The sequence below is a fragment of the Mesoplodon densirostris genome, chromosome 15 (assembly GCF_025265405.1).
Source record: "Mesoplodon densirostris isolate mMesDen1 chromosome 15, mMesDen1 primary haplotype, whole genome shotgun sequence".
NCBI lineage: Eukaryota > Metazoa > Chordata > Mammalia > Artiodactyla > Ziphiidae > Mesoplodon > Mesoplodon densirostris.
This window is the reverse complement of record NC_082675.1, coordinates 85869328-85895884: the sequence shown is the minus strand read 5'-3', so window position 1 is coordinate 85895884 and position 26557 is coordinate 85869328. Positions and strand designations below refer to the sequence as shown.

Here is a 26557-nt window from a genome sequence, read left to right as displayed (position 1 = left end):
ACACCTATTACATGCCAGGTATTGTACTAGTTCTGTGACTTAATCTCTGTAGTTTAAATGGGAGAGGCATCTAATGATGGAGAAATGGAAGCTCAGGAAGAGCTGCCACCTTCCTGGGTCGCTCTGCTAAGACGTGGCAGAGCCGGATCTTGAATTCAGCTTCCTTTGCTTCCAAGCCTGGACTTCTTCCATAACACAGTACTGCCTGGACGTGGAGGCCAAGACAGCTGGAGACCAAACCGCAACAAAGGTGCAGGGGCTATGGCCGAATACGTGACTACTGAGGGGTCTGCTTTAACGTTTTGTCGAGTGACATGGGGAAGGGTTATTGATAGTAATTGGGAGGTGACATGTGCTTGATTCTCTTTTCTCATTGCCTCCCCCAAACAAAAACAAATAAAAAAATGATCAGCGGTGCATTTTTATCCATGAGAAATCCGGCTATTTACAGTGCCTGCAGTTCCTCCAGGGTGCCATTGTGTCTCTGCCTCCGGGCCTTTGTGTTCTCCATTTTCCTTGCATAGAACACCCCCTTCCCCACCCCTTTTCTCCTGGCGAACCACCAGTGTACCTTTCACACCCCCTCCTTAGCGACCCCTCCCTGGCCCCTTCTCACCTCCAGCTCTGGGAGAGCTCATCCTTCCCTCCGTTGTGCCATGGCTCTGCACCTGGGGCTTACTATGTTTAGCTCTTACTTGTCTACATGTCACTGGAGTGTAACTCCCTGAGGGCAGGGACCATGACTTACCCATCTTGGAAACAACAGAGCTTGGCATGGCACTTGGCAGATGTTTGAGTGAGCGGGTGGGTCTCATAAGCCGGCATCGGGAATGCAAAGATGGGCCTTGTTTCATGTTTCATCTCATCATTTTCAGAGTGAAATGAGGAGAAGTAATCCAGATGATGCCTGTGAGCCTCTGGTCCCTAAGCTTTGAGGGTTCAGTGAGAAGGTGCGCAGAAAGCCCCGAGGCGGTGCAGACGCAGGTGCCAGCCACTTCACCCAGTCCACAGGAGGGCAGAGCAGAACAGAAGTCTGGGGAACCCAACCAGCTTCAAGGACATCACCCTTTGCCTTATCAGAAACAGTGTCTAGAAATGATGGGAAACATTCGGCTATCTTGTTATTTTTTTCTAAATTTTATATAAATTGATTGCGCTCCAAATAGTTGTTTTCATTTTTGGCTTAACTATTGAAGATAATCTCGTTAGATAAACTTGTTTTGCCTAGTCATTGTTTATGCACAGTCTTGTTTGTGCCACCGTTTTTTTGGCAGTGTTAAGTGTTTGGATTGAAAGATCCTATTTAAAACTCCAGAACTGGTGGACTTTGGGTCCATATAACATTACATTTACGTGGAAAGGGTTTCTCTGTTATTATCATTTGCTCTTGCTGAGTTACGCAAGCCCTTGACGTGAACGGCTTTGACCTGATGCGTACTGCGAGGCTGCAGTGTGGTGCTGCATACCCTTCTGGGTTTTTATTGGGACAACGTCGTAGCCAGACAGAGCCCTGAGACAGAAGCATGTCCATCCTTTGAATCGTCCTTAGTTATTAAGGCCCAGGAAGGCAGGGCAAATGACAACATTTCTTGGGGTCTAGAAGTGAGAGAGATTCCCCAACAAAGTCCCCAAAGAGAAATGTACAAAGAAACTTTATTTTTAAGGCATCTAAAGTCACTTTGTTCAGAAACATGAAAAGGGCCATTTACTTTGCCCATTCAAAAAAGGGAGGGGAGGTTGCACTATAAGTCAGACCCCAGCATTCTGGTCCTGCTGCTCCACGAACTGTCAGTGTGACGTTGGGCTTAATTTCTCTGGATCCCCGGTTATCCATCCGTGAATTTAAGGATGTTGGGTCTCTGAAGGTTTTTTTAAACTCTGAACTTCTGGGGTTTTAACATTTATCCTAGCCTTTTGAGTTAAGATCTCCAGTTGAGTTTTATGCTTTTGATGCTGTGTTCACAGATGAGGTGGAGGACAGCCGACTTTTGGGAACCCAAGAGTGGTTTATCATGAAGGCTGGTGCCTGTGGGCCGGTAGAGGGCAAGAGGGGGGTTCGTGCCGCTCGTGCTGGTCAGGTTGCTGCGTGTCTGCAGTGGGGCTCTCCCTGTCTGGATTTTGAGCCTCTGTTCTAACCATGACAGGTCCATCCGGCACTTTGTCATGGTCGCTCTGCTCTTCAGGAGCCCACAGTGGTCCTCAGTGTCTTCCACTTCACACTGGCTCTCAAGGCCCTAATGGTTTGGTCCTTCTAACCATCCAGCCTGTGTTAGGACTCTCCAGAGAAACAGAACCAATAGGAGATACTCATACATACTTCATATATATATTTATGTATGAAGATTTATTATAAGGAATTGGCTTCCGTGATTATGGAGGGTGACAAGTCCCCCAATCTGCCATCTGCCAGCTGGAGACCCAGGAGAGCTGGTGGAGTGATTGTCTGAGTCTGAAGGCCTGAGAACCAGAGGAGTCAATGGGAGGCTGAGGGCGGGGGAAGGAGAGATGAGATATCCCAACTCAAATAATGATACAGGAAAACAGGTGAATTCTTCCTTGCTCCACCTTTTGTTCTATTCAAGCTCTGAATGGATTGGATAGTGCCCACCCACATTGGGCAGGGCCATCTCCTCCGCTGAGTCCACTGATCCAAATGCTAATCTCATCTAGAAACAGCTTCCAGAAATCAAGTCTCACCTCAAGTTGACATGTAAAGTAAGCCATCACACAGCCTCACATATTTTACTTTATTCACACTTATCTCTTCACTTGCCCCAAGTATGCCATGTATATTTCAGCCAGTAAGCCTTCATATTCATGTTCCTATTCCTCTTGAGCTTATTCATCTTTATCTACTCTATTTATCCAAATACTCACTCTCCTAAAGCAGCCTAGATTATTTTTTAAAAGCATCTACCTTTCTAGACTTCTACTCTGTTCAGTCAACCATTAAGATGATCCCTTAATATTTCTCTAATTTTTTATCATACATGAAGATCATTGTCCTAATTTGGTTTTAAGTTTCTTGACACACAGTATGTTTATCTATGTCTTTTATGTGTTCAGGACTTAGTACAGTGCCTGCCACATGGTATTTTTTTGACAAAGTGATTGATGTAGTAATAAGAATTAAGCTCAGAAGAACCCCCTTGTGCTTGAACAAGGTAGATGTTTATTCATCTGTCATAAAGAAATGAGCTTTGCAGTCCAGGTCTGGTGTGCTAGCTGTGTTCCATCAAGTCCCCTGGGGCTCTCCTTCTCACTTATCTCCAGAGTCAGGCCCTCATCGTTATTTTCAAAGGCTGCATTCCCATTCCATACAGCAAGATGAAAGAAGGGATGAAGAGAAAGGGCAAAGGGTGCACATCACTCTGAAGGTTCTCCTGACACTTCTGCTCACATTAGGCAGAATTTAATCACATGGCCTACCCAGCTGCAGGGGAGGCTGGGAAAATCTTCTATTCTAAGTAGCCATTTCCCAGCTAAAAGTTTAAGTGGAGTGGGAGAGGGTCAAAACAATATTTGAGGTTGAATATTCTAGCAGCAATATATAAGATGGTTAAGAATGTGCTGCGGGATTGGAGAGGGGAAGACTAGTTTGGTGGCTGGAGCCATGAATTTGATGAGAAGCACTTCCCTGGTTTATTTACAAGAATGTCGGGCTTTGCTGTCATACTAACAAGACCTTCTAACCTTTGACTTTGAAATTTTATAACTTGTTTTTCTAAAGCCACTAAAATGTAGGAATTCTAGGAGTTAAGTTCAAAGAATAAGTAAAACATTTTTCTGTATCAAGCCTAAAAGTATCTCATTTATGAAATTATTTGTATTAAAGAGGAATATAACTAGCAGAGGCAATTTCAAAAAGATAATATAGACCCATTTTTATTTTCTGGGTAGAGAATCTAAGGAACTGTAAATGGCCATAGAAGCAAACAGTAGGAATGCAGCAGAATGGACCTGGAAGGTATTTTCACTCAATAATCAGTTTCCCAATTAATAGTAGTTACAGACTGCATGTTCGAATCTAGAGTGATTCAACACTTTGATTTTACCCACAACATTTTCTTTCTGATTAAGATTATTGCCTTCATATTAAGAATTTATTTATTGAAAGCATCTGTATCAGGAGTGGCATGTAAGTTTATCTTTTTTATCTTCCCAGCTTTTCTAGATCCATTTTTAATGTATTATTACTATTTACTGTACTATTAAATATGAAGTAGAATTTACCTATAATGTAAAATAATCCTTGATCTTGTGAAATCTCTAATAATGCATTTATTGCTTTATTTAGCATTTCTCTTTGGCTTCATTCTAAAAAGGACGTGAGGCATAACTCTCATGATGTTGACTTCAGAATTCTTGGCCTCGTAACATACAAAAGTTATCCAAGACCTTGCCTTCATCGATTGTAACACTTATTCTGTACCTGACCCCTTATATATTTGTACTTTTGTGGTCTGGTAAAGCACCTTCTGCTCTTTTACGCTTGATACTCTCTTTTTTTTTCTTTCTCCCCTGTATGTGGGAAACTGGACTCTTACTTTTATTTGAAAAAAAGTTACATGTTTTATGTGGTCTCTCTCTCAGTGCTAGTTATCCCTGAAGTGGAGAATATCCAGGGGTTAGAGGATGAGGTGCAATCCTCCTAAGGACTGGACTTCGCCTCTTGAACAGTGTGGTGTAGCATTGCTGGTCCATGAGGGCATTGCATATCAGGTTTGGGTCACATACTGTTTTGTAACGTCCTAGGGGATACACCATGGAGCTTTGTAGTTTTCAATGGGCCACGTGAGGTTCTTGGAACTTTTGTTATGAATGAAGCGTATCATGTGGTCCCTGACGGGAGGTGCTGCAAATGTGGGGTTAACCCTGATAAGCTTGGTATCTCTCCTGAAGGAAGCAATCCCAGGAACACTTGAACTCCACCTGCACTGTGTGTTTTTTCAGATTAAAGCTGATGCCACCACTTCTTTAATCATCATCACATTACGCAAAGGAACACCCTTCTCAATATACTGAGCTCACCTTTATTCACACACACACACACACACACACACACACACACAATAAATAAATGTTCATGTCTTTCACTGCAAATGAAATGCCTTTTCAGTTTTCACCTAGGTTGGCTCTATCTCTTGAAAAATGTTTGCATTGTCTATAGCTACACTTTTCAATATGGTAGCTAATAGACAAAAATCACTAGTTAAATTTTTTTTTTTTTTTGCGGTACGCGGGCCTCTCACTGTTGTGGCCTCTCCCGTTGTGGAGCACAGGCTCCGGACATGCAGGCTCAGCGGCCATGGCTCACGGACCCATACTCTCCGTGGCATGTGGGATCTTCCCAGACCGGGGCACGAACCCGTGTCCCCTGCATCGGCAGGCGGACTCTCAACCACTGCACCACCAGGGAAGCCCCACTAGTTAAATTTAAATAAATAAAATTTACATTATTTTTCAGCTCCATTTCAAGTGTTTAGTAGCCACTTGTGGCCACCATATTGGACAGTTTAGATATAGAGCATTTCTATCATTGCAAAAAGTTCTAAGCACAAATCTGGAGCTCTCACTAAAGCAGCTTTTGTGAAGGAACCACGTTTTTGGTTGGTTGTTTCCATACAGATAGGGTATTTGGTGCAATCGTTTACATCACTATTCCAAGCCATTTCTGAATTCACATCTTATTGGAAACCAAATTTCTAATGTCTGGCACTCCTTCTTGTGAGAGCACCAGAACTAACTGCTGAACAATCACTGACAGGAAAACACTGGGACTCCCCAAAAATGATACCCCACATCTAAAGACAAAGGAGAAGCCACAATGAGACGGTAAAAGGGGCACAATCACGATAAAATCAAATCCCATAACCGCTGGGTGGGCGACTCACAAACTGGAAAACAATACCACAGAAGTCCACCCACTGGAGTAAAGGTTCTGAGCCCCACGTCAGGCTTCCCAACCTGGGGGTCTGGCAATGGGAGGAGGAATCCCCAGAGAATCGGACTTTGAAGGCCAGTGGGATTTGATTGCAGGACTTCAACAGGACTGGGGGAAACAGAGACTGCACTCTTGGAGGGCACACACAAAGTCTTGTGTGCACCAGGACCCAGGGGTAAGGAGCAGTGAGCCCACAGGAGACTGAACCAGACCTACCTGCTGGTGTTGGAGGGTCTCCTGCAGAGGCGGGGGGTGGCTGTGGCTCACTGCGGGGACAAGGACACTGGCAGCAGAAGTTCTGGGAAGTACTCATTGGCATGAGCCCTCCAGGAGTCCACCATTAGTCCCACCAAAGAGCCTGTAGCCTCCAGTGATGGGTTGCCTCAGGCCAAACAACCAACAGGGAGGGAACCCAGCCCCACCCATCAACAGTCAAGTGGATTAAAGTTTTACTGAGCTCTGCCCACCAGTCCCTCCCATCAGGAAGCTTGCACAAGCCTCTTAGATAGCCTCATCCACCAGAGGGCAGACACAATCACAGAGAGACAGACAAAATGAAAAGGCAGAGGATTATGTCCCAGATGAAGGAACAGGGTAAAACCCCAGAAAAACAACTACATGAAGTGGAGATAGGCAACCTTCCAGAAAAAGAATGCAGAGTAATGATAGTGAAGATGATCCAGGACCTCGGAAAAAGAATGGAGGCAAAAATCGAGAAGATGCAAAAAATGTTTAACAAAGACCTAGAAGAATTAACAGACAAACAGAGATGGACAATACAATAAGTGAAATGAAAAGTACACTAGAAGGAATCAGTAGCAGAATAACTGAGGCAGAAGAATGGATAAGTGACCTGGAAGATAGAATGGTGGCAATCACTGCCGTGGGTCACACATGAATAGTCAAAACTCTGAGGCTATATCTGTGTTTTTCTTCTTTAACCTCAAATTAATTGTTTGCTTTTTCAGGGTCAAATCATGTCTATTTTTCATGTACTTTTGCGTGTCCCATGCAATGCTTTGCACATAGTATTCATAAATATTTTGATTAAATGAATTAAACAAAATTGAATATGAAATTATATGGTTTCTGAATGGTAAGAACTATTATAGTTCAGGAGAAGGAAAGGGGTGTGAACTAGAATAGTTGGAATGGGAAAGTTGTTGTCAGTCACTTAACCAGTTGTATATACTAGTTCTAAGACCAATGTGTAATCAGCTGTGCTCATCTCCTTTATGTATCCAAACTTGCTTACAAATATTTCTTTGTATCTGCCATGTGCCCAGCATTGAACTAGGTATTGGGCAGCAGGGATGAGTAAGACAGACAAAGGCCTCTGTCCTCATGAATCTTACAAATGATTGACAAAACAGAGCTTCAGGAGTGCTAGGTGCTGTGCAGGAAAGAGCAGGGAGGGGATAGAGACCGTGGTGTGAGGACGGGGTAGGCCCTTCTGGACGGGCAACTCAGCGAAGGGCTCTGGAAAGCTGACATGTGAGCAGGGATGAACGAGGGGCAGATGAAATCTCATCAGGGTTTGGGAGAGGAGCATTCCACACAGAGGCAGATGTAGGGGTTCTGAGATGGGGAACTAGTTTGGCAAGTCTGAGGGCCTGTCAGAAGACCTGTCACTGAAGTGTGTCTGTTTTGCTCTTCGATTTTACCTGTTACCTCTCTCGCTTCCACTATGACCAGCTACCCTGGACTAAGCTAACATCTGAAAATCCTCGGATGTTAGCTTAGTCCAGGGTAGCTGGTCATAGTGGAAGCGAGAGAGGTAACAGGTAAACAGGTAACAGGCATGATGGAGTAAGCACAGTCGATGGTGGGAAGGATCGAGAAGAAGCAGGAGACCCGTTAGGGGTCAGTTGTGGTTGTCCATTCAGGAGATGCTGGTTTGGTCTAAGGTGGTAGCGTTGGAAGTGGGGAGAGGTGGATAGCTTCTGAATATGTTGTGAAGATAGCCAGCTGGATTTGCTGATGGATGGCAGTGAGAAGGAAAGAGGAATGAAGTTTGATTTCTAGTTTTTGGCTGCAGCAACTGTTTGCATGGTGGCAACATTCACTGAGAATAGAAAGACTGGGAAGGAGTGTATCTGGGGGCAAAGTAAAACGTTCGGTTTTGGTTATGTTATGTTCAGGATGCTCATTAGACATTGAGTGAACAGGTAAGTAGGCTGTTGCATTTGGGAGAAGTCTGGAGCTCAAAGGAGGCCTAATGAACTGCACTCACTGGAGAACAGGTGATACTCTGGATCGGAGACCAGGTAAGATCACCAGGAGAGCTAGTACAGGTGGAATGGGAGAGCGCCAAGGACTGAGCGTTGGGGTTGAGACTCGGAGATCAGGAGGGGAAATAAAGTTGAAGGGAAACTAGGAGAGCCTGTTGTACTGGAAGCCACGTGAAGAAAACATTTCAAGGAGAAGAGATCCACTGTGCCAGCATCGCTGAAAGCATTTATGCTGTGAGCAGTAGAAAGCCAGTTGTAATTTCAGGACCTGGTAGCCACCATTCTCTTTATATCACAAGAATTTACCACGTCTTTCTGAAAGTGTTCTTAGGAATGGGTAGAGATTGTGACAGTTGATGTCTTCTGAATTATGGATTATGCCAGTGTTTCATCTTTTAAAATCTATTTCCTGTTTATTTGCTTGCAAATAACCCTTATATACAAAAAGATGTAAAAAATGAAAGCTATTTCCAGTTATTTTATTGGTATTCCCTAGTTTGTATCTGGAGATTCTCATATATGTTATCAGCGCAAGGTGGTACTTGGGGACCTTATAATAAGTAGAGATTTCACAGAAGCAGACAGGGAATTATGCACATGGAAAATGGAATCTTCCTCTGGAAAAATGGGAGATTTTTTGTTAGAAGGACAATTCCAGTGGGAATGGCTTGTTTTGCCACGGCTGCCGCTGATTCTGTCCTTCCTGGGTCCTCCTACCGTCACCCGCTGACGTTCCCTCCTGTCTTTCTCTCTCTCTGGGCTCTACAGCAGCTGACTGCACACGGTGGGATGAGTGGAGGTTCTAGCGAGTGACCCTTTATCAGGTCAGATTTCTGATACAGACTTCACCAAAATTTGTCTCAGACTCTTTTTTGTTACCTCTAATCTTGCCTGCCTGTAGCTAGGCATTTTGGTCTTTTCCTTAATCTTTTAGAAAATCCTCAGATAATTTTGCTTTGCATGCCTGTTCTTACATCACTTTCCTTTTTCAAAGCCTTGCCTTTTCTTTGGGCTACCCCAAATTCTATAACCTGCCCCAAAGATAGTAGTATGTTCTCTTGAGAGTTTCTGGAAAGAAATGGGAGACATAGACCATCTCTGGGAATAACCAAGATGGCGCCAACACCAGCGTTCCCAGTTTTCTTTCTTTGTCACTTTCGGGCGCCAGCAGGTAAGGAAGAGCATTTCTTTTAGTCTTCAAATGTGATGGTTGCTTATTAAAACGGCAGCGTGAACTTAGTCACAAGAGTGAGGACAGTGACAAGATGAATTGCGGAGTTCCACACCATCATGATTTAGACTTGATTTCCTTGGCAACGTGTCTCTCTCTGTCTCTCCCTGCAACATAACAAGCCAGTCCCATATTTATTGTCTTACCAAGACTTGAATTATTTTTTTCCAAAAATCAATGTTCAGGCTTTGTTTCCTTACTACTTGTTTAAAAAAAACAAAAAAATCTAAAAAAGTAGAGCAAATGTATTTTAGCATCAATTCATTTATTCTATATTTTTTCCTAAACAGCGGTCATTCAAACCAATATAACCCAAGATGTTTCTCTCATTCTCTATTTTTTCCTTAGAAAACTGCCTTATAAATGGTTTAGGCAGGGTCTGAATCATAAATGGTTACATATGTGCATGCATACACATATGCATAATGCATACACACTTGCACATGCAATGCATGTGTGCATACATACATGTAGACACATATTTTTTTGTATCCTGTGCTTGATGAGAAATTAAGTTGAGAAGTTGTCCTTTTGTTTTAGGTGAAGCCTATTGTGTTACTGTCTATGAAGTAGAATGTTTACTTTCTTTATTTTAGCACTTTAAAGATAAAATTCTATATATATATATATTTTAAATAAATTTATTTTATTTATTTATTTTTGGCTGTGTTGGGTCTTCATTGCTGCGTGCGTGCTTTCTCTAGTTGCGGCGAGCAAGGGCTACTCTTCATTGTGGTGTGCGGGGCTTCTCACTGCGGTGGCTTCTCTTGTTGCAGAGCACGGGCTCTAGGCGCGCAGGCTTCAGTAGTTGTGGTGCCTGGGCTCAGTAGTTGTGGCTCGTAGGCTCTAGAGTGCAGGCTCAGTAGTTTTGGCGCACGGGCTTAGATGCTCCGTGGCATGTGGGATCTTCCTGGAACAGGGCTCGAACCCATGTCCCCTGCATTGGCAGGCAGATTCTTAACTACTGTGCCACCAAGGAAGTCCCCAAATTCTATATTTTTAAAATTTGTATAATTTTCTGATTGTTTACAAAAGGCCAATCTATGTTTTTAACCTCATTTGAAATTTTCCTTTGAAGATGGGCTGTAACTGGAAAATAATGATTTAATTTGGGAGACTGGTCTATGGTCACATATCTTTAACAGGACCCAAAAGTTAAGGAAGTGATGAATGAAGCCACCCGCACAGAAGAAACAACAATCTGTGAATTTGCATAATTTGTGGGTGCTGCATAAGTTAGTCATTTGGTGTCTCCCACGTTGTTGCTTCTGTGCCTGTCAGGCTGTGCCTAAGAATAAACAGACTGTTCGAGAATTAACAAACCACATTTGTCATTGCCACGGCCTTGGAGATGCATCAGGAAGCTTCAAGCTGGCTTTCAGAGTGAGCCAGTCAACAGCCTGGACCTCCAGGGCGGCTTCCCATGTTTAAGTGGACTCATATTCTGTGCCCAGTGGAAGGCTTTTAAATAAGAGATGTAGATTGGGTAAAGACTGAGAAAATCTTTTTGAGATTTTGAGAGCTTTATGGAAAAGCAAAGAGGACATTCCCAAAGGATGAAAAATGTGTGCCTAATGGTTTTGTTGTCATGTGAATAACCAGGAAATAAATGTCTTACTATTGGAGAAAGTTTGTCTGCACTTTCAAGTAGGAAACTGAATACAAAGGAATCATTTTCATCCAGGTTATGAATGATTTATATTGCCACATTGTCATCTGTGACTTCTGGAGTAGCCTGTTTGGTTAAGTAAACTGGCCACTTCCTTTTAACTCATTTGCCTGGAAAACATACTCATTTTTCTGTCTGTCCTTCAAACAGCACCCTGGTGGGGAAGAAGTCTTAAGGGAACAAGCTGGAGGTGATGCTACTGAAAACTTTGAGGATGTCGGACACTCTACGGATGCTCGAGAATTGTCCAAGACGTTTATCATTGGAGAGCTGCATCCAGTAAGCACCTTTTGGGGGCCTTGTTTCTCTTTAAGGCTGTGGGTTGACCTTACTCAAGCCTGTAGGCTTACATATTACAAAATTTAAAAAGGAAAAAAGCAAAAAACAGTTCCTCCTGACTTTAGAAATAAATTGACCAGAAATTTCTATGTATTTCCCTGGTTGCACTTTTCACCAGCACTTAGAATCCTCTCACTCCAGGGTCACATCCTGGGGATGGTGCGTCTCAGACTCTGAAGTTTCCCTGAGCAGCAGATTTTAGAAGGTGGGGTATTGACCCAGAGTAGGGTTATTTTGTCTTTCTTTCTTCTCTGACCAAAATATTTTTCTTAAGAAACTCCTTTCTACTTTCATTAGTTTGAGGATATTTAAATTCTAAAAAATGATTTAGAAATTAAAGAAAAATCAGCTCTGTTAAATGAATAAACGCTGCCTTTTGTAAAACCCACACATGGTCCTCCTCCTTCTCACTCTACCTGAGACCTTTGAGAGCATCACCTTTGGTGGCAACCCATGGACTGATTGTTCAAAAACGTAGGCTTGTTTTGGCTTTTATGTAAATCCAGGGCTGTAATAGGAATTTAGGCCCTTCTGCAGCATTTTAAAATGTACATTTATAACTTCACTCATCTGTCACCCAAAGTTATCAGGAATATAGCTGCAAACTTGGAGATGTGCAAACTTGGAGTCTGGAGCAGACAGGTAGATTCCTCTCACCTCTACAGAGAGCCTGGACCTCTCCTCCGAGCCAGTGCCTTCCTTCCTCCTCCCCCAGCTCTGGGCACGTTACCAGTGGCCAACCTGAAGGGGTGGAGGTGCTCCTAGAAGCGGCCTCCAGCAAGAAAAATGCATAGCAAGTAGCCTCCATCCCAGTGAGCACACCTAGAAACCATATGAAAAACACCCATACAAAAAGTTTTGTTGCGTCTGATTGATGCTTCTTGTAGTGACTGTGAATAAAGGGAAGGTTGAAGTAGGCTCTTTGGGGAAGCCTGAAGGTAAGAAATCTGTTTTAGAGTAGTTTCCGTTGAGTGGGATGTGGTTTTTTTGGTGGTGGGAGATGGTACTTTGAGAAACGAAGCTTCATTTATTAGGAAGGTTTATTCATCCACATATTTTCATCTTTATCTTCATATGTCACCAAAGCGAAATAGTGGTATGGTAATTGGAAAGGCCTTCCCTTAAAATGTTCCATCCTCTCCTTATTCTTTCCATTCCAAAGTTTGTGAGGGTAGAGCAGGTGGGATTTCAGGCTGTGACTGCAGCGTTTCTGCCTCACCTGTGATCACCCTTTAGAGAGTAGATTATAACCCTATAATTGGGAGACTGCAGGAATTCACTGAGGATACCACACAAATTACACACACACACACACACCCTACCCCACCCCCCACCTCAAAGTGAATTTCAGAGGATAGAAGGGAAGAATCTAATTAGGTCTCAGCTGCTCCCTGAATTACAGATCAGAATCCGGGTCTCATAAATATATATACAGATCAGCATATAAATATGACTATCATGGATGCTATTTTAAATATGACTATCATGGATGCTATTTTAAACTTCAGAATGTTAGATCGAAGTAAATCTAGGCACTTAATCTGCTATTAATTTTTGCAGTCAGATGGATCAAAGTGTGTATTTGATAACCTAGATGGAACCTAAAACGCTAATTACTGAATAATAATTTTTTTTAAAAATCTCAGTAAAAGCGAGTACTTTGGAAATGGTAGTTTTACAGATGTTTTTCTTTTCATAATGGACCTTACTTGTTTTTTTCTTAATTGCAGGACGACAGGTCAAAGATAACCAAGCCTTCGGTAAGTGTGACCATCTCCAGTATCTCGGCTATAGTTATCTGCGCTGTATTTCATACCTGTCAAACTGGAGGGCATTTATTTACCTGAGGCCAGCATAGGTCTTTCTAGGTTAGATGAATATGTACCCTGTTGTCTCAGCAAAATTTTTTGTTTGTTTAGGCCGCTCAGTATATTTCATTAGGATAGCATGTGTATTCTCGTCACAAGACTCTCAATACTTAAAATAACTTTTTCACCATAATGATCAACAGATACCTTTTGAAGAGGTACTTTTTATAAGTAGCATTGTGCTTCTGATCTGAAAGATTTGACGTAAGCCTTCTTTTCAGAGAAGTTAAAATCTGAGCAGAGGTCTTAATACTTAAACCTTTAAGGACACTACCTGTGTCTTCATCTTCATAATAGGTGTTCAGTAAATATTTGTTGGTTGAATTTAATGCTAATTAAAGAACTTTTTGATGTATTTTTCCTTAAGGAAGGAAAATAATTCTAGTAGTGCTACTTTTATGCCCTGGTTCACTAGCCCTTCTCTCTGAACTGATCACCTCACTTAGATGACTTAGTACCTTTTTTGAGGCTCCTTTTTGGACTGTTGAAATTCTGTGATACATGAAGTTTTTTGCTTTTTCTCTAAAGTCTGTCAGGGAAAAAGTGTAATTTTTCCCATTAGGTGTTCGGTATGTTAGTAAGCTTGGTGCATATCATTCAGCTGTAGTAAAACAAGGATTTGCTAAGGCTTGTTACCTGAACTTGGAACTAATGTAGGTCCAACCATGTCCTGAACCACGATTCCTACCAGCAGAAGCAAGCACCAATTAGAGCTAAGATCTCCTACATAACTTTTACTTCTGAGAGACAGACTCTTCCTTTAGAACATATGTAACTTTGCTGACTTCAGAGCAGAACTGGAGGAATATGGGACAGGAACTTGCTATTTTTCTTAGAGGCCATAAGCAAACACAGTGAAAGAAAATACATGACCACTTTCCTAGATTTATCTTTTCTGTGCTTCTAGTTTATCAGAAGAGAGTGTTCCTTGTTGGGTGTGTCTTTTTTTTTTTTTTTTTTTTTTTTTTTTTTTTTGCGGTATGTGGACCTCTCACTGTTGTGGCCTCTCCCGTTGCGGAGCCTGATGCACAGGCTCAGCGGCCATAGCTCATGGGCCCAGCCGCTCCATGGCATGTGGGATCTTCCCGGACCGTGGCACGAACCCGTGTCCTCTGCATCGGCAGGCGGACTCTCAACCACTGAGCCACCAGGGAAGCCCTGGGTGTGTCTTATAACCATTCCGTCTATCTCCAGTCTGATAAATGTACACTGTGGTCTGAATTTTTGAAATTTTGCCTGCTGAATATATTCGAATTGTGAAATAAGCTGCACCAAAGATTATTAGCTTGAACCTGCCCAAAGGGAAACAGGTGAAGTTGCCAAGTTAAGATATTTGTAGACACAGAGATGCTTCTTTTTTTTTTTTTTTTTTTTTTTTTTGCGGTACGCGGGCCTCTCACTGTTGTGGCCTCTCCCACTGCGGAGCATAGGCTCCGGACGCGCAGGCTTAGCGGCCATGGCTCACGGGCCTAGCCACTCCGTGGCCTGTAGGATCTTCCTGGACCGGGGCACGAACCCGTGTCCCCTGCATCAGCAGGCGGAATCTCAACCACTGCGCCACCAGGGAAGCCCGAGACGCATTTTTAAGTAAGCAAATCCATATCTATCAATTTGGCATGGACGATATCATTAGTGGCAATACCTACTGATAGGTTTTTGTGGTTGCAGTTTTCAGAACATTGCTATGTTAGTGAATTGATTTGGTTCTCATGATATCATGGGGGAATCCCTGGACCTTCTAGGGAAGGTGAAGGCAATGAAACTCAACCTTGTTCCAAGCTTTGACCTTGTTCAAGGTCACACACTGCAGAACCACTGCTAGCGTCCACTTAAGGCTTGGCAGTTGCAAGTCTCTCATGCCTCCGTAGGCTCTAGCCTTCGCATAAAAGGCATCACTCCATCAGCAGTATTTTTAGGAAAGCCTTCCAGTGAAGAAATAGGCTAAGTGAGATGAAGTTATAAAGGAGGTGACTTTGAGTTGCAAAAGCTCGATGGGCTTTGCATGCTTTTATTGAGAGCTTATCATGTACTGACTTCATTGTTAACCTTTTCCTACTTGAAATTGAACCCCTCAAGGTCACGGAGTGAACAGGAGGCACAGCCTGTAATAAAGACCAGAGTCTTTTTAACCTGTTCTGACAAATTTGTTAGTTACATACCAAAACCCAACTGTGGCCCAAGTGCTAAGTGGTAATTCAAACTTGCCTTCACTCTTAAGCATCCCTGGGTTAAGAGTCTAACAGATAATAAGCAATCAAAAATGCATATTATCTTTTACAGTTCAGCTCTTTAGAGGATCATTGTTGTTGCTGGCGGTGACGATGCACTAGTAGTGAAAGGCAAGCCAGCCAAGTTTCCATGCCGAGTTGTCAGCACGTTTGGTGAAATGCATGTGCTCGGTATAACAAAATAACAGATCCGTGTTTGCCTTCTGTTTACTACTTCAGGATTAGCTTTCTAGTGTGACAATAACATTTTACCTTAAATGAACTGTTGTATTTGTTTCAGAACTGATTATGTCTTTCTTTATATGTCTCTAATAGCTAAATAATATTTTCTCATTGTCCAGTTACTTCTACTTATTAATTTTATTCATCTATACAAAATTTGAAACCTAATCTTGCAGTAGTTATGAATACTTTTTGTAGTCCCTAAGATTTAATATTGCTTAAAAAGATAATAACTGTGAAGTTTTCTTTTAAATGACTATTTTTTTCCCTCCTCCTGTGTCAGGAATCTTAAAGGCCATGTTACCAGGTTGGTGGGTCTCATAACTGCTTTGCTTGCTCTTCCTGGAAGGTTTCTGCCTTTTCATGGGAATGTCTTTAACTCGCCTTGCTGTGTGTAGCTTTGCCTCACTGCAAATCGCTGATTGTTTTGCTAATGGTTTTTCATCTTGTGTTTTGGGAAACTACAGAGATAGAACTCTCTGTGAAGCTGCCTTATTTTTGGCTACCTTTCTTTGAGGCACTAATACTTGTGCTGGTGTGGCGCTTCAAAAGAATGCTTCTTAACAAGTTTTTAAGCCCGAAAAAGCTTACATTTCACTAGGCCTTAGTTACCCCACTGTTTGGGGAAGTATGCGTCTTCCTAGAGCCATCCATAGTTCATTTTCATGGTACTGACAGGAAGGACCCCTCTCAGAAAGTGCTGGAAAGTAATACAAGCTGTAACTGTGAAAGACCGTGGCATTTGAAGGTTTCTTGGTGGGTGACAGTGTGAAGTCAGCCTGTGACGCCTCCAGTGTCTTTTTAGAGCCTTCCTGACAGAGTTAAAGAAGGCCAGGAAAGGTGGTCCAGACTGTTATAATTTAAATGATACTTCTTATTTTTTCTTTTTGGTTGACATGTCTTTTTATATAATCTGGATACACTTTTACTTCATATGAGATTTGATGAAATAACTGATGTTTTTATTGAACATTTCATTCATGCTTTTGAAGAATGAAACTTAAAGGTAATGAAACCTTAAAGATAATGATAGGTTCTCTGTATGTATAAATGATACCTGTGTTCGGTTTCTATGTTGAAGTATTTAGATGTGCAGAATATTTTAGGTAGCCTATTAATTTTTAACATTTTCTTTCAAATTATCTGTTTTTTTTTCTTCTGAAAAAATGGTGAAATTAGGTATTCAGGTGAGAAATTTATGGTATAATTTTCTCTTTCAACTTTTTTTGAAGAATGCACTGAATAAGAAGAATGAATTGAATACACTATTGTGATCTTGTTGGGGTTTTTTTTTGCGGTACACGGGCCTCTCACTGTTGTGGCCTCTACTGTTGCGGAGCACAGGCTCTGGACGCGCAGGCTCAGCGGCCATGGCTCACGGGCCCAGCCGCTCCGCGGCATGTGGGATCTTCCTGGACCGGGGCACGAACTCGCGTCCCCTGCATCGGCAGGAGGACTCTCAACCACTGTGCCACCAGGGAAGCCCTGTGATCTTGTTTTAAAACAGGTTTTAGTCAATTGAATAAATGTTTAGATGTTCCCTTTAACTTACTTTACTTTTTCTCTTGCGTTTCAGGAAACTCTTATTACTACTATTGATTCTAATTCCAGGTATGTGGTAGTTTTCTTTAAAAGCATTATTGTGATCAGAAGGCTCCTAAAATCGGAGTTGGACTGGGGGCCTCTCCCCTCATCCGAGGCACCTCTGTTGCTCCAGCTCCCACCGTGTGCCTCTCAGTGGACAGGCCAGGGGTCATGTCCACTTAGCACCGGACTACCCAGGCCCTTCCTTCCTCAACTGTCTGACAGCTCCGACCGTGGACACTTTAGAGCGACCCCGCTGCATCTACCTTAAGGAACAGAACAAATGTAGTCTCCTGTTCCCCTGTGGCAGTCCTGTGACCCGGGCAATCTTTTAATCTCCAGGCGGACATTCCTCATTTCCTTCCTCATTTGATATGTGGTCAGTTTCTGAAATTGTCATGATTATACCTCCCTAAGCATGGCTCAGTTTTCCCTTGTCCCTTTTTTAGGTTGGTCTTAAAATCGAACGCAGTAATCCAGTGTAGCATGAATCACTTGTTCTAGGGACTAGATTCGTTTATTATAGTTTAAGATCATAATGACAGTTTTGGCAGCTCTACCATCCTGACTTGTTTAGTTGCCATTATATACATTTTTTTGGACCCAAGCTCAAAGCTACACAGTCCTGCTTATTAATTTTCCCCTGTCAAATTTTGCTGCCCCCAGGCTGTCAGTGTTCTGGTACATTCCCTGCAGTATTTCCTTATTTCCTCTTGCTTTCCCCTGAAATGTCAGTCTCCTTCTAAATGGAAAGTGAAAACCTACCAAGTTACACTTTTAATCCTTTTGCAATTTAAATCTTTATTTTGAACTTGATCTTTGAATGGGTTGTTATGTGACAAATATTAAAGGGTAGAAAGTTTATGACAAAATATATGTATACATAGCTGTTACCAGCTCTTTATTCAGATTCTAAAACCTATACATTAATTTCTGTTTTCTAAGAAATTATAGCTTCAAATCTGTATTGAAGATCTTCCTAACCCTGCCCCTGATATCATTTGTCATTTACAGTAGATCAAAAATTCTGTGCATCAGGACTGAACAATGTGTAAATTAGGGATTTTTGTGAATTTACACCTATGGACCACAGATTAAGTAATTTGGGCATGTTGTTTATTACACGTTAAACCTACTACACACATGTAAAGAGCAGATTTTCAAAACAGAATCACAGAATGTTGAGCTGTGGTGCTAGTAGCAACCGTAGTAATCCCATGCTTCAAACTCCTTAACTTTATTCTCAGGGGATGTGATTCGCCCTTGGCTATAGAGCTTGCTGATGGCTTTCTTGAAATGAGAACGTTGGTCTTCTGGTTCTCAGTTCAGTGCCATTTTCAGTTCTTCACTTACGGATGTAACTAGAATAAAACCTGCTAGGAATATTCACTTTCGTGAACTTGTGATGTGTAACCCAGAGTTGATGTCTTTTCGATAAGTCACTAATTCTAGGTGGCATCTGTTGGGGGAGTGATTCATAGCTGTTTGTATAAGTACACAGAAACAGACCTAAATGGAACTGGGAGGACATTAGTTTTCTTATAAGGCTGGAAGGACAGACCAGTTGCCCGTATACCAGGACATGTGTTGTACTCACTGCACTTTCAGCAATTCAGAGTTACCTTTTCATCCAAAAAAGTTAGGTAATAAAAACATGCCATGGTGACTTTCATGGTAAAGAGAAGGAGCACAGTTTTGAGTCCCCTCCTTCGAACACCATGCAAGCATCACTGCTGTTTCTTTCCAGCTGGTGGACCAATTGGGTGATCCCAGCCATCTCAGCACTGGTTGTAGCCCTGATGTATCACTTCTACACATCGGAACACTAAACACGTTCTCAGAAGCCAATGGAAGAAAAGACTGCTTTGGTCTGGGGAGAAAGAAGCCACCGTTAACTGCTTCAACTGACAGAACTCTTCACCTGAAAATGCTTTGAATACACCTGTTTTCCTTTCCTCCTACATTAGACACAGAACAAACCACGAAGAATTGTTCTTTCTACTCCTGAACTTTTAGAGTGTGTCTTTTTATTCATCAGCTTTGTTTTGATACTCCATCACTATGTCATTTGCTTATTGTGGGCACAATCTTTTAAAACATACCACCATGTTTGGCTGTCTGTTTGATATGTAATTGTCTTTAATGTTTGGAATCTGACTATTTGGCGGTCATTTAATGTGCTAATCTTTCAGATCCAGGTTGTCTGTCTGATGTGATCAGGGGTGTCCTTGGATCTTTTCTTGTGCTGCTTCATCTAATTGAATAATCAGGTATTGCATGTTTCCAATGTAGTTTTTTTTTTTTTAAGGAAATTAAGGAAGGCCCAGAAATAATAGCTTAAAGATTTCTAATAATTGTTCTACTTGAACAATCATATAGATGATAAAAAGAGAAAGTGGCCTGCAAGACCTAGAAAAGATACTCCATCTTTTCTTTGATTAAAAACACCAGCAACATCACAAAAGCCTGTGAACCACGAGAGAACATTACCACTGTCGATTCTCTCAGCTTAAACATGTCATTCCGAAGAGATTCTCAGTTATACAGGTTCTCAGGTTTTACAGACTCCTCCTTCAGAGGTGAAAACTGTTTACGTGCTCCTGTAAAGAAATGTTGATTCCCTAATTTGTAAAAACACACATTTGAAAGAGATTGTGGGACATTTGGAATCTGATTTTTGAAGAAATTTAGCTCTGGTGATGGGCCATGAAGAACTCTGGTGTGGACTGATTCAGTGGACTGATTCAGTCATCCCGTCTTTGTTTATTATTCTCTTCCCAGTTCTTTTTTCTTTAAATGTCGCAACTTGAGAGTTGAATTTATAGACTCGAAGTACTTTGTAGTTAGCGATGATTGTCCATTGGCCTTCTAGCCGACTGGCGAGCCATGGAGGTCTTCAGAAATAACTAAACACATTGGAAAGGAATTTGTTTAAATTACAGAGCATAGATTTTTATAATCAAAGACATGTATTACCCTCTGCCTTTTTTGTCACTGGAAGTTAGAGCGAACGTAGGAGGGCAGTGGGGCAGCTGTCTCTATCACATGGGAAAATACCTTGCAGAGGAATCCTTTGTTTAGATTTTAATAAACATAAGCCTGGAACAAAATCATGCCTCTTGTAATGGACTTGAAGTGCCCGACACATCCCTCTGCATTTTGATACATCGACAGACGAGTCAGCAGGCTCTGCTGTAACGTGCCGTCATGACTGTGTAATCATGGATAGGTCAGTAGCTAAATAAGAATGACTGTGGGACCTTCACTCTGCTTTCTGATGCTACCATATCAAGGATATCCATGTCGAGTTCTACAGTTCTTCCTCTAAGATAGGAGAGCAGTCGGTTCACTGCTCTGGGCGTGGTTTTCAGCATCATTATGAAGCGTGTGTCTGGAAATAAACAGTATAACCAAAGGGATTAAGGCAAGAAATTAGTGCCCTGGCGAGCGTTTCTGCATCTGCCCTCTTCCACTCCCCCACCCCACCTCACCATAGATAGGGGCTCTGCAGGTTCCTGTGAAGCTTGGAATGAAATGACCACCAAGCTTGCGCTCCTCTGCCAGGCCCACACATGCAGTGAATGTTTGCATGTCCCCCATCTGGATCTCTTAGAGAAGAGCTTGCTTTAAATTTGGATGAGATACTTGGTGTGTGAAATTTGAACAAAGCAAATCGTACAATAATTGCGATACTTACAGATACTTACTGTCCTGTCCATGTGCAGAAATCTCTGTGAGGCTGGTGACGTCAACCCAACCTCCAGACTCCTTTCTGCTCTTTCTGACTGCATGTGTGTTCACTGTCGCCTTATCTGGAGGCCCAGTTTGGTTTGGCTCCATATCAGGGTGGGGAGCTCTGGTACTTGGGATAGCCCAACATTGCTCTTAGGGGTCAGAGTCCACTCCTGTGCCATCGGCATTAGCAAAGACAAGCTTTCATATTGTCCCTGCTCTCAGCAGGCCTTACCAAGTTCCTGGGAGGAGCAGGCATGGAAGAGAAGACATAATGGTGGGGATCGGGCTGGACTTCTATGTCTGCCGTGTCCAGCTGCTCAAAGGCTGGGCAGGCTGGGGGAGGGGCAACAGGAGAGGAAGATGTTTATGCAGGAAGCTTGGCGTTAGTCTCAGAAACCGTAGAAAAAGATAACAAGGGATTCCCGTAGTGAGTGGGGGAGGGGCAGAGGGTTCATCTGGAGGCACATTTTGTAAAAGATCAACAGATGTTTGAGAATTTCATTGATCATGAAATCATTATGTAAGTTTTAAAACTAAATCACAGTCTTATATGTTTTTTGAGTGTCAAATGTGAACATTTCCATCAAGATAGAAAATGAAGCCCAAGTTGTAGGTGGGAATGATGCCCCTGTCAGGGAAAGTCCTAAAAAATGGAGAAATAGGTAACCCTTGTATTCCTGCTTCTCTCTACTGTTGCCTCATGCCCAGGTATCTCTACCTAGTCACTCCTTTTTCCTACTAAGGCAGATGACGCAAAGAATCCCGTAAGTCATGAAATTCACTATGAACCAAACAAAGCCCATGTGACGTTTGGAAGCAGAATTTCTTAAATAAAAGCTGGTTGTTCTAAGGAGGGTGGGTGGGCAGCAGGTCTTTCTGGTCCCACGGGTGGTCTCTCCACATCTGGTGGCATTTGGCTTCTCGAGCACCAAGCTGAAGTTGACTCAAGGCTTCAGGTTGGCCTTGAAACAGTTATACTTCCAGGGGTGGGGCCGTGGGTTAACTATACTTCAATGAAAAAAAAGTTAAACATAGAGTTACCTATGACCCCAAAATTCGATATGCTCAAGAAAATTGAAAACAGGTACTGATACAAAAACCTGTGCATGAATGTTCACAGCAGCAGCATTCATAATAGCCAAAAAGTGGAAACAATCCAAGTATTTGTTCATCAACAGATGAATGGATAAAAGATGTGTTACATTCATGCAGTGTTGAATTATTTGAGAACAAAAAGTACTATGCGTGATAAAACATGGATGAACCTTGGAAACGTATGCAAAGTGAAAGTGTTACCGAACCCAGGTCCGGTTGCTCAAGGCTCGGAAGCCAATTCTTCAGAGACAAGTGTTGGTAGGAAAGGAAAGTTGGCTTTATTTCGGAGGCCGGCAGCCCAGGGAGAGGGTGGACTCCTTTCGGAGAACCAACTCCGGATGACTACTCAGGGAACAGGGCTTTTAAAAGGGAGTTTCAGGGGGAGAGAGGGAGCAGAACAGCACAATCTGTTCTGACAGTCATCTTGAAACCAGTAATGTGATGGTCTGATCAGCGTTACCTTGGTTGTTTTAAGTACAGTTAATCTTTAGTTCCAGGGTTTGTTCCTATTTCTTTGAGGCCAGTTCTCGGAATTGTGGCAGCTTATGTCATGGCTTCAGTTTGGTCATCGTGTAGTCATCCTCCTCCCCCTGGTGGGGGGCTTCAATATCTGCAAAACAGCTCACAGGAGATGGCTCAGAATATTATCCACAGCCCTTAAGGAGGAACTAAAGGTCCTTGACTGTGCTTAATGATTAGACTATTCTTGTCAGGTCTCCTTGGACTTTGTTTCTGCATTTTCTCACCTCTCTGATTAAACTTACTCTTTGGCTAAAGTTTTTCCACAGACAAAAGGCAGGCTGAGGACATGGTCGGGGGACAAGGACCATAGGGTGCTGCTCTGTTTCGAAAGTAGTCCCCAAAGGCCACATATCGTATGATTCCATTTATGTGAAATGCTCAGAATAGGCAGTGGTTGCCCGGGGTTGGGGAGAAATGGGGAGTGACTGCTAATGTGTATGGGGTTTCTTTTGGTGGTGATGAAAATGTTCTAAAATTGATTATGTTGATGGCTGCCCATATCCGTGAATGTACTAAAAAACATGAATTGTATAATTTAAAATGGGCGACCTGTATGGTGTGGGATTATAATATAGGTCAATAAAGCAGTTATTTAAAAAATTCAGCACAAAGTAAACATCCCCTACCCCCAAGAAATTGGTCTTCTCCCATGTTCCTTGTCTTAGAAGCATCTGCCCAGTTCATGCCAGCAGTGGGAGTTGCTCACATCCCGCTCACCCACAGCATCACTTCCTGAAATCAGCACTTTTAAAAGTGGCCTCCTGTGAGATGTGGGATGTGAAGCTAGAGAAGAGACTCTTGTTTTTTCACTTTATATTTTGTCCTCATATATTATTTGAATGAAAATGTATGACTTTTGCAATTAAAAATAAGAAATAGCTCTAATGGTCTGTCTACTCTCTACCCAAATCCATTTCCCTTCTCCACCTGCAGTGTCACTGCCTTAGTTCAGGCCTTCAGCTCTTCTAAATTTTTGCTACAAATCCTCCCTGGCTTTTCCCATCTGGATCTGTCCATGCTGTTATTTCTGTTCCATGGTGTATCTTTTAAAGCTTGTCCAATTCCTGGGACATAGGAGCTGTCTCTTTGTTAACTGAATAACTAAACTAATAAATGACTGAAGTCCCTTAGCTGGTCTCCCACCTCACATCTCTCTTTCTAATCTCTTATTCCCATTGTCGGATTATTTTTACTGAGACACCACTTTGATATCACTCTTGCTCAAAAGCCTTGGCAATAGCACCAAGTCCAAGGCGGTGCTGAAGGCACTTGGCAAACTGCTCCTCAGCCTGAAAGGATATTGAGCTTTAAGAACATCAGCCAGAAGGCTGGCTCCCGGTTTTGTATATTGGAGTACAGGTGCGTTTAGACTCTAGTAGTTTCTCAGAAGTGGCAAGAGGCGGAGAAAGACGTTATCTGACAAGCCCCTGATATTCTTAGCATGTCGGATCCTGTTAGCTGGTGAGGCTAGGTTAGTACCTAGACCTTGGAGCCTGTCCAAAAATGGAGGGCGAGGGAGGGTGGGAGGTTATCAGTTGCAAACAGGAAGGAGGGCAAGGCTGGTTACACACCCAGAGGTCAGGAGAGTTCTATGCTCTAGGAGCTGAGTCTGATTAACTTCTGCTAGTTACTCTTTATCTCTGCCGAGCTGCAGTATCTCATGACTTCAGCAAACCTGCCCCAGACCTGAGCCTGTAGACTCTTCCAAGCTGGTAAAGTTTACTTGGCAGTAAGCCCAGTCCCTAGAAGCCTTCATTTTAACTAAAACCTATAGGCTTTAGGGGCCCTCCTGGGAACATAGTGATTATTTCAACATTCAAGACTTACCACTGAGGCCAACAGTAACTAGAGAAAGCATATTTCTCTTTCCTCTTGGTGTGAGCTTGGTCACTGATTTGCCCCGAGACACTGAAACACTAACTCATAGGCAAATTCCCAGCAGATACAGCTAGGAGCATCTCTCAGTGTTTTTTGGCTAAAGTTTTCATATATTAGAACAGAATCCTTTTAGGGAAATCGTGGGGTTGATCATTGCCTTTATCTCCAATGCTCTTCACTGCTTGTTATTTTTCAGAATCATCTCTCCTGGGCATTATGCCCTTTCTTGGTTGGTTCTCTCTTTTTCAAGTTCAGATGGGATTCCATAACCCTTTCATTTCTCTTCTCATGAACCTGTTCCCTCCAGAGCCAATGTGTGGCCCTTTTCACCTGTGCCCCTCTTCTGTTTAAAGCTCTCCCCGGCTGAGGGATTACAGAAGACCTATTCTTCCTCAGTTTGCTGAGTCATGCCAGGGGAAAAACAAAACAGCTCTGATGCATTACATCTTTATAAAAATTAATTCCATAATGCTCATAGGATGTCCTTTCTTTCCTTTATGATTTTGGGTTGCCTGTCTCCTCTTCCTATTTTTAGAATGTAGTCGAAGCCCCTTTTACTGTATGGTTAGATGGCTGATTACTCAAAGTCGGGTAAAGTGGAACATCATCATCATTTTTTTTTTAAGTTCATTCAAATGTTCATGCTTTTGTCCAGTGCTTTTGTTTGAGAACAGGTCCATTACATACAATTAAATATTGTAATTGCAATTATAGATACAGCTACGATAAGCAGACTGGGAACTAACGCAACTGATAAACCTACATTTAACTAGTTAGAGTTGGGATGTGCAGGCCCTCAGGAAGGCAGACTCAGTTGAGCGTATCAGTGTGTCATGGGCGTTGGTTAAGTATTTCAAAGGATGAGGAAAGAGACAATCTGGTGACTAGATTCAGTAGAGATAGGTTGATAGAGCTCCTACTATAATTTATACTGCTAAATCTAGCCTATTGATTCTCACCCATCTCAAGCTCAAATTGTAAATTTTCATTTATAATGTGTGTTGGTGTTATGTGCATTCTCATAATCAACTGCCATCCTGTGACAGCCGTAGTTATCTGTCAGTGGGAGAAACCCAAAGGAAAGAGCTTTCTAGTGACTTCTGGCCCAGCTGAATAGCAATTAGGCTTAAATGAGTGGCACTTGAAGTTTGGGGCAGCTGATTGCAACTTTAAAAAGCAGCTCCAGCGGTTGTTAAACTCCCAGAAATTACATGAAATGTCCTGTTCATGTGCATGTTTTTCTGAGAAGTGTATTAGTAAGTTTTCTTAAATTCTTAAGGGGTCTGTTATTCCCCAAAGATCAAGAGCCACTCATTACATAAGTGTAAGAATGAAGGAAAAAGTGTTCCTGTTCACTTCACAACTGTTGCCTAAAACCTATCCCCCAACTATGCACTGAGCTCTTGCTATGAGCCAGAACCATCTGGGCCTGGGGACCGAGCCCTGACCAGGACGCCACAGTCCCCGCCCTCTGGAAGCTGCATTCTGTTGGGAGGTGTGCAAATAACAGGTAAATAAAGAGACGTGTGGAACATCAGTGAAAAGTATTATGAAAAGAGTAAAGCAGGCCCTCTAAAGGGAAGAGGAGTGTGATTTTAATTAGGTGATTAGGAAATCCTCTGTGCATTGGAGACATCTGGGTGGAGACCTGAACGAAGTGAGGGAATGAGCCATGCACATTTCTCACGAAAAGCATCCCCAAGATCAGGGATAGCACGTGCAAAGGCCCTGAGGCAGCAGGGTGCCTGACATTTGAAGGAGGAGGAGGAGGCCAGCCTGGCTTCAACACACATGATCTGATTCACGTGTAGAGGGATCCATCTGGAGATCATATGGGTGACCAAGAGCAGGTGCCTAAGCCTAGGAATAAATACATGTACTTATGAATACATTTTATGTATTTAAATTTTTCAAAATGGGAATTTTAAAATTATAGTATTTTATATATATTAATAGAAAATGAAACAACATATAAATCAGAAATCTATAAAAAGAAAATTTTAATTGATGG

At 42.3% G+C, this 26557-nt stretch overlaps 1 protein-coding gene across 3 annotated transcripts in view; it reads left to right on the top strand.

The window, feature by feature from the left end:
- The window catches only part of LOC132502600 (cytochrome b5), a 31339-nt gene extending 10913 nt beyond the window's left edge, over positions 1-20426 (top strand). Inside the window, exons 2-5 of one of the 3 annotated variants that reach the window (XM_060118566.1) lie at positions 11226-11354; positions 13145-13174; positions 17309-17343; positions 19064-20426. In XM_060118566.1, coding sequence (XP_059974549.1) covers positions 11226-11354; positions 13145-13174; positions 17309-17343; positions 19064-19145 — 276 coding nt within the window. In that variant the 3' untranslated portion in view covers positions 19146-20426. Of the gene's footprint in view, positions 1-11225; positions 11355-13144; positions 13175-16015; positions 16040-17308; positions 17344-19063 lie in introns of those variants that run through there. The other 2 variants (XM_060118568.1, XM_060118567.1) reach the window with 2 other exon arrangements.
- Positions 20427-26557: the final 6131 nt, after the last annotated feature.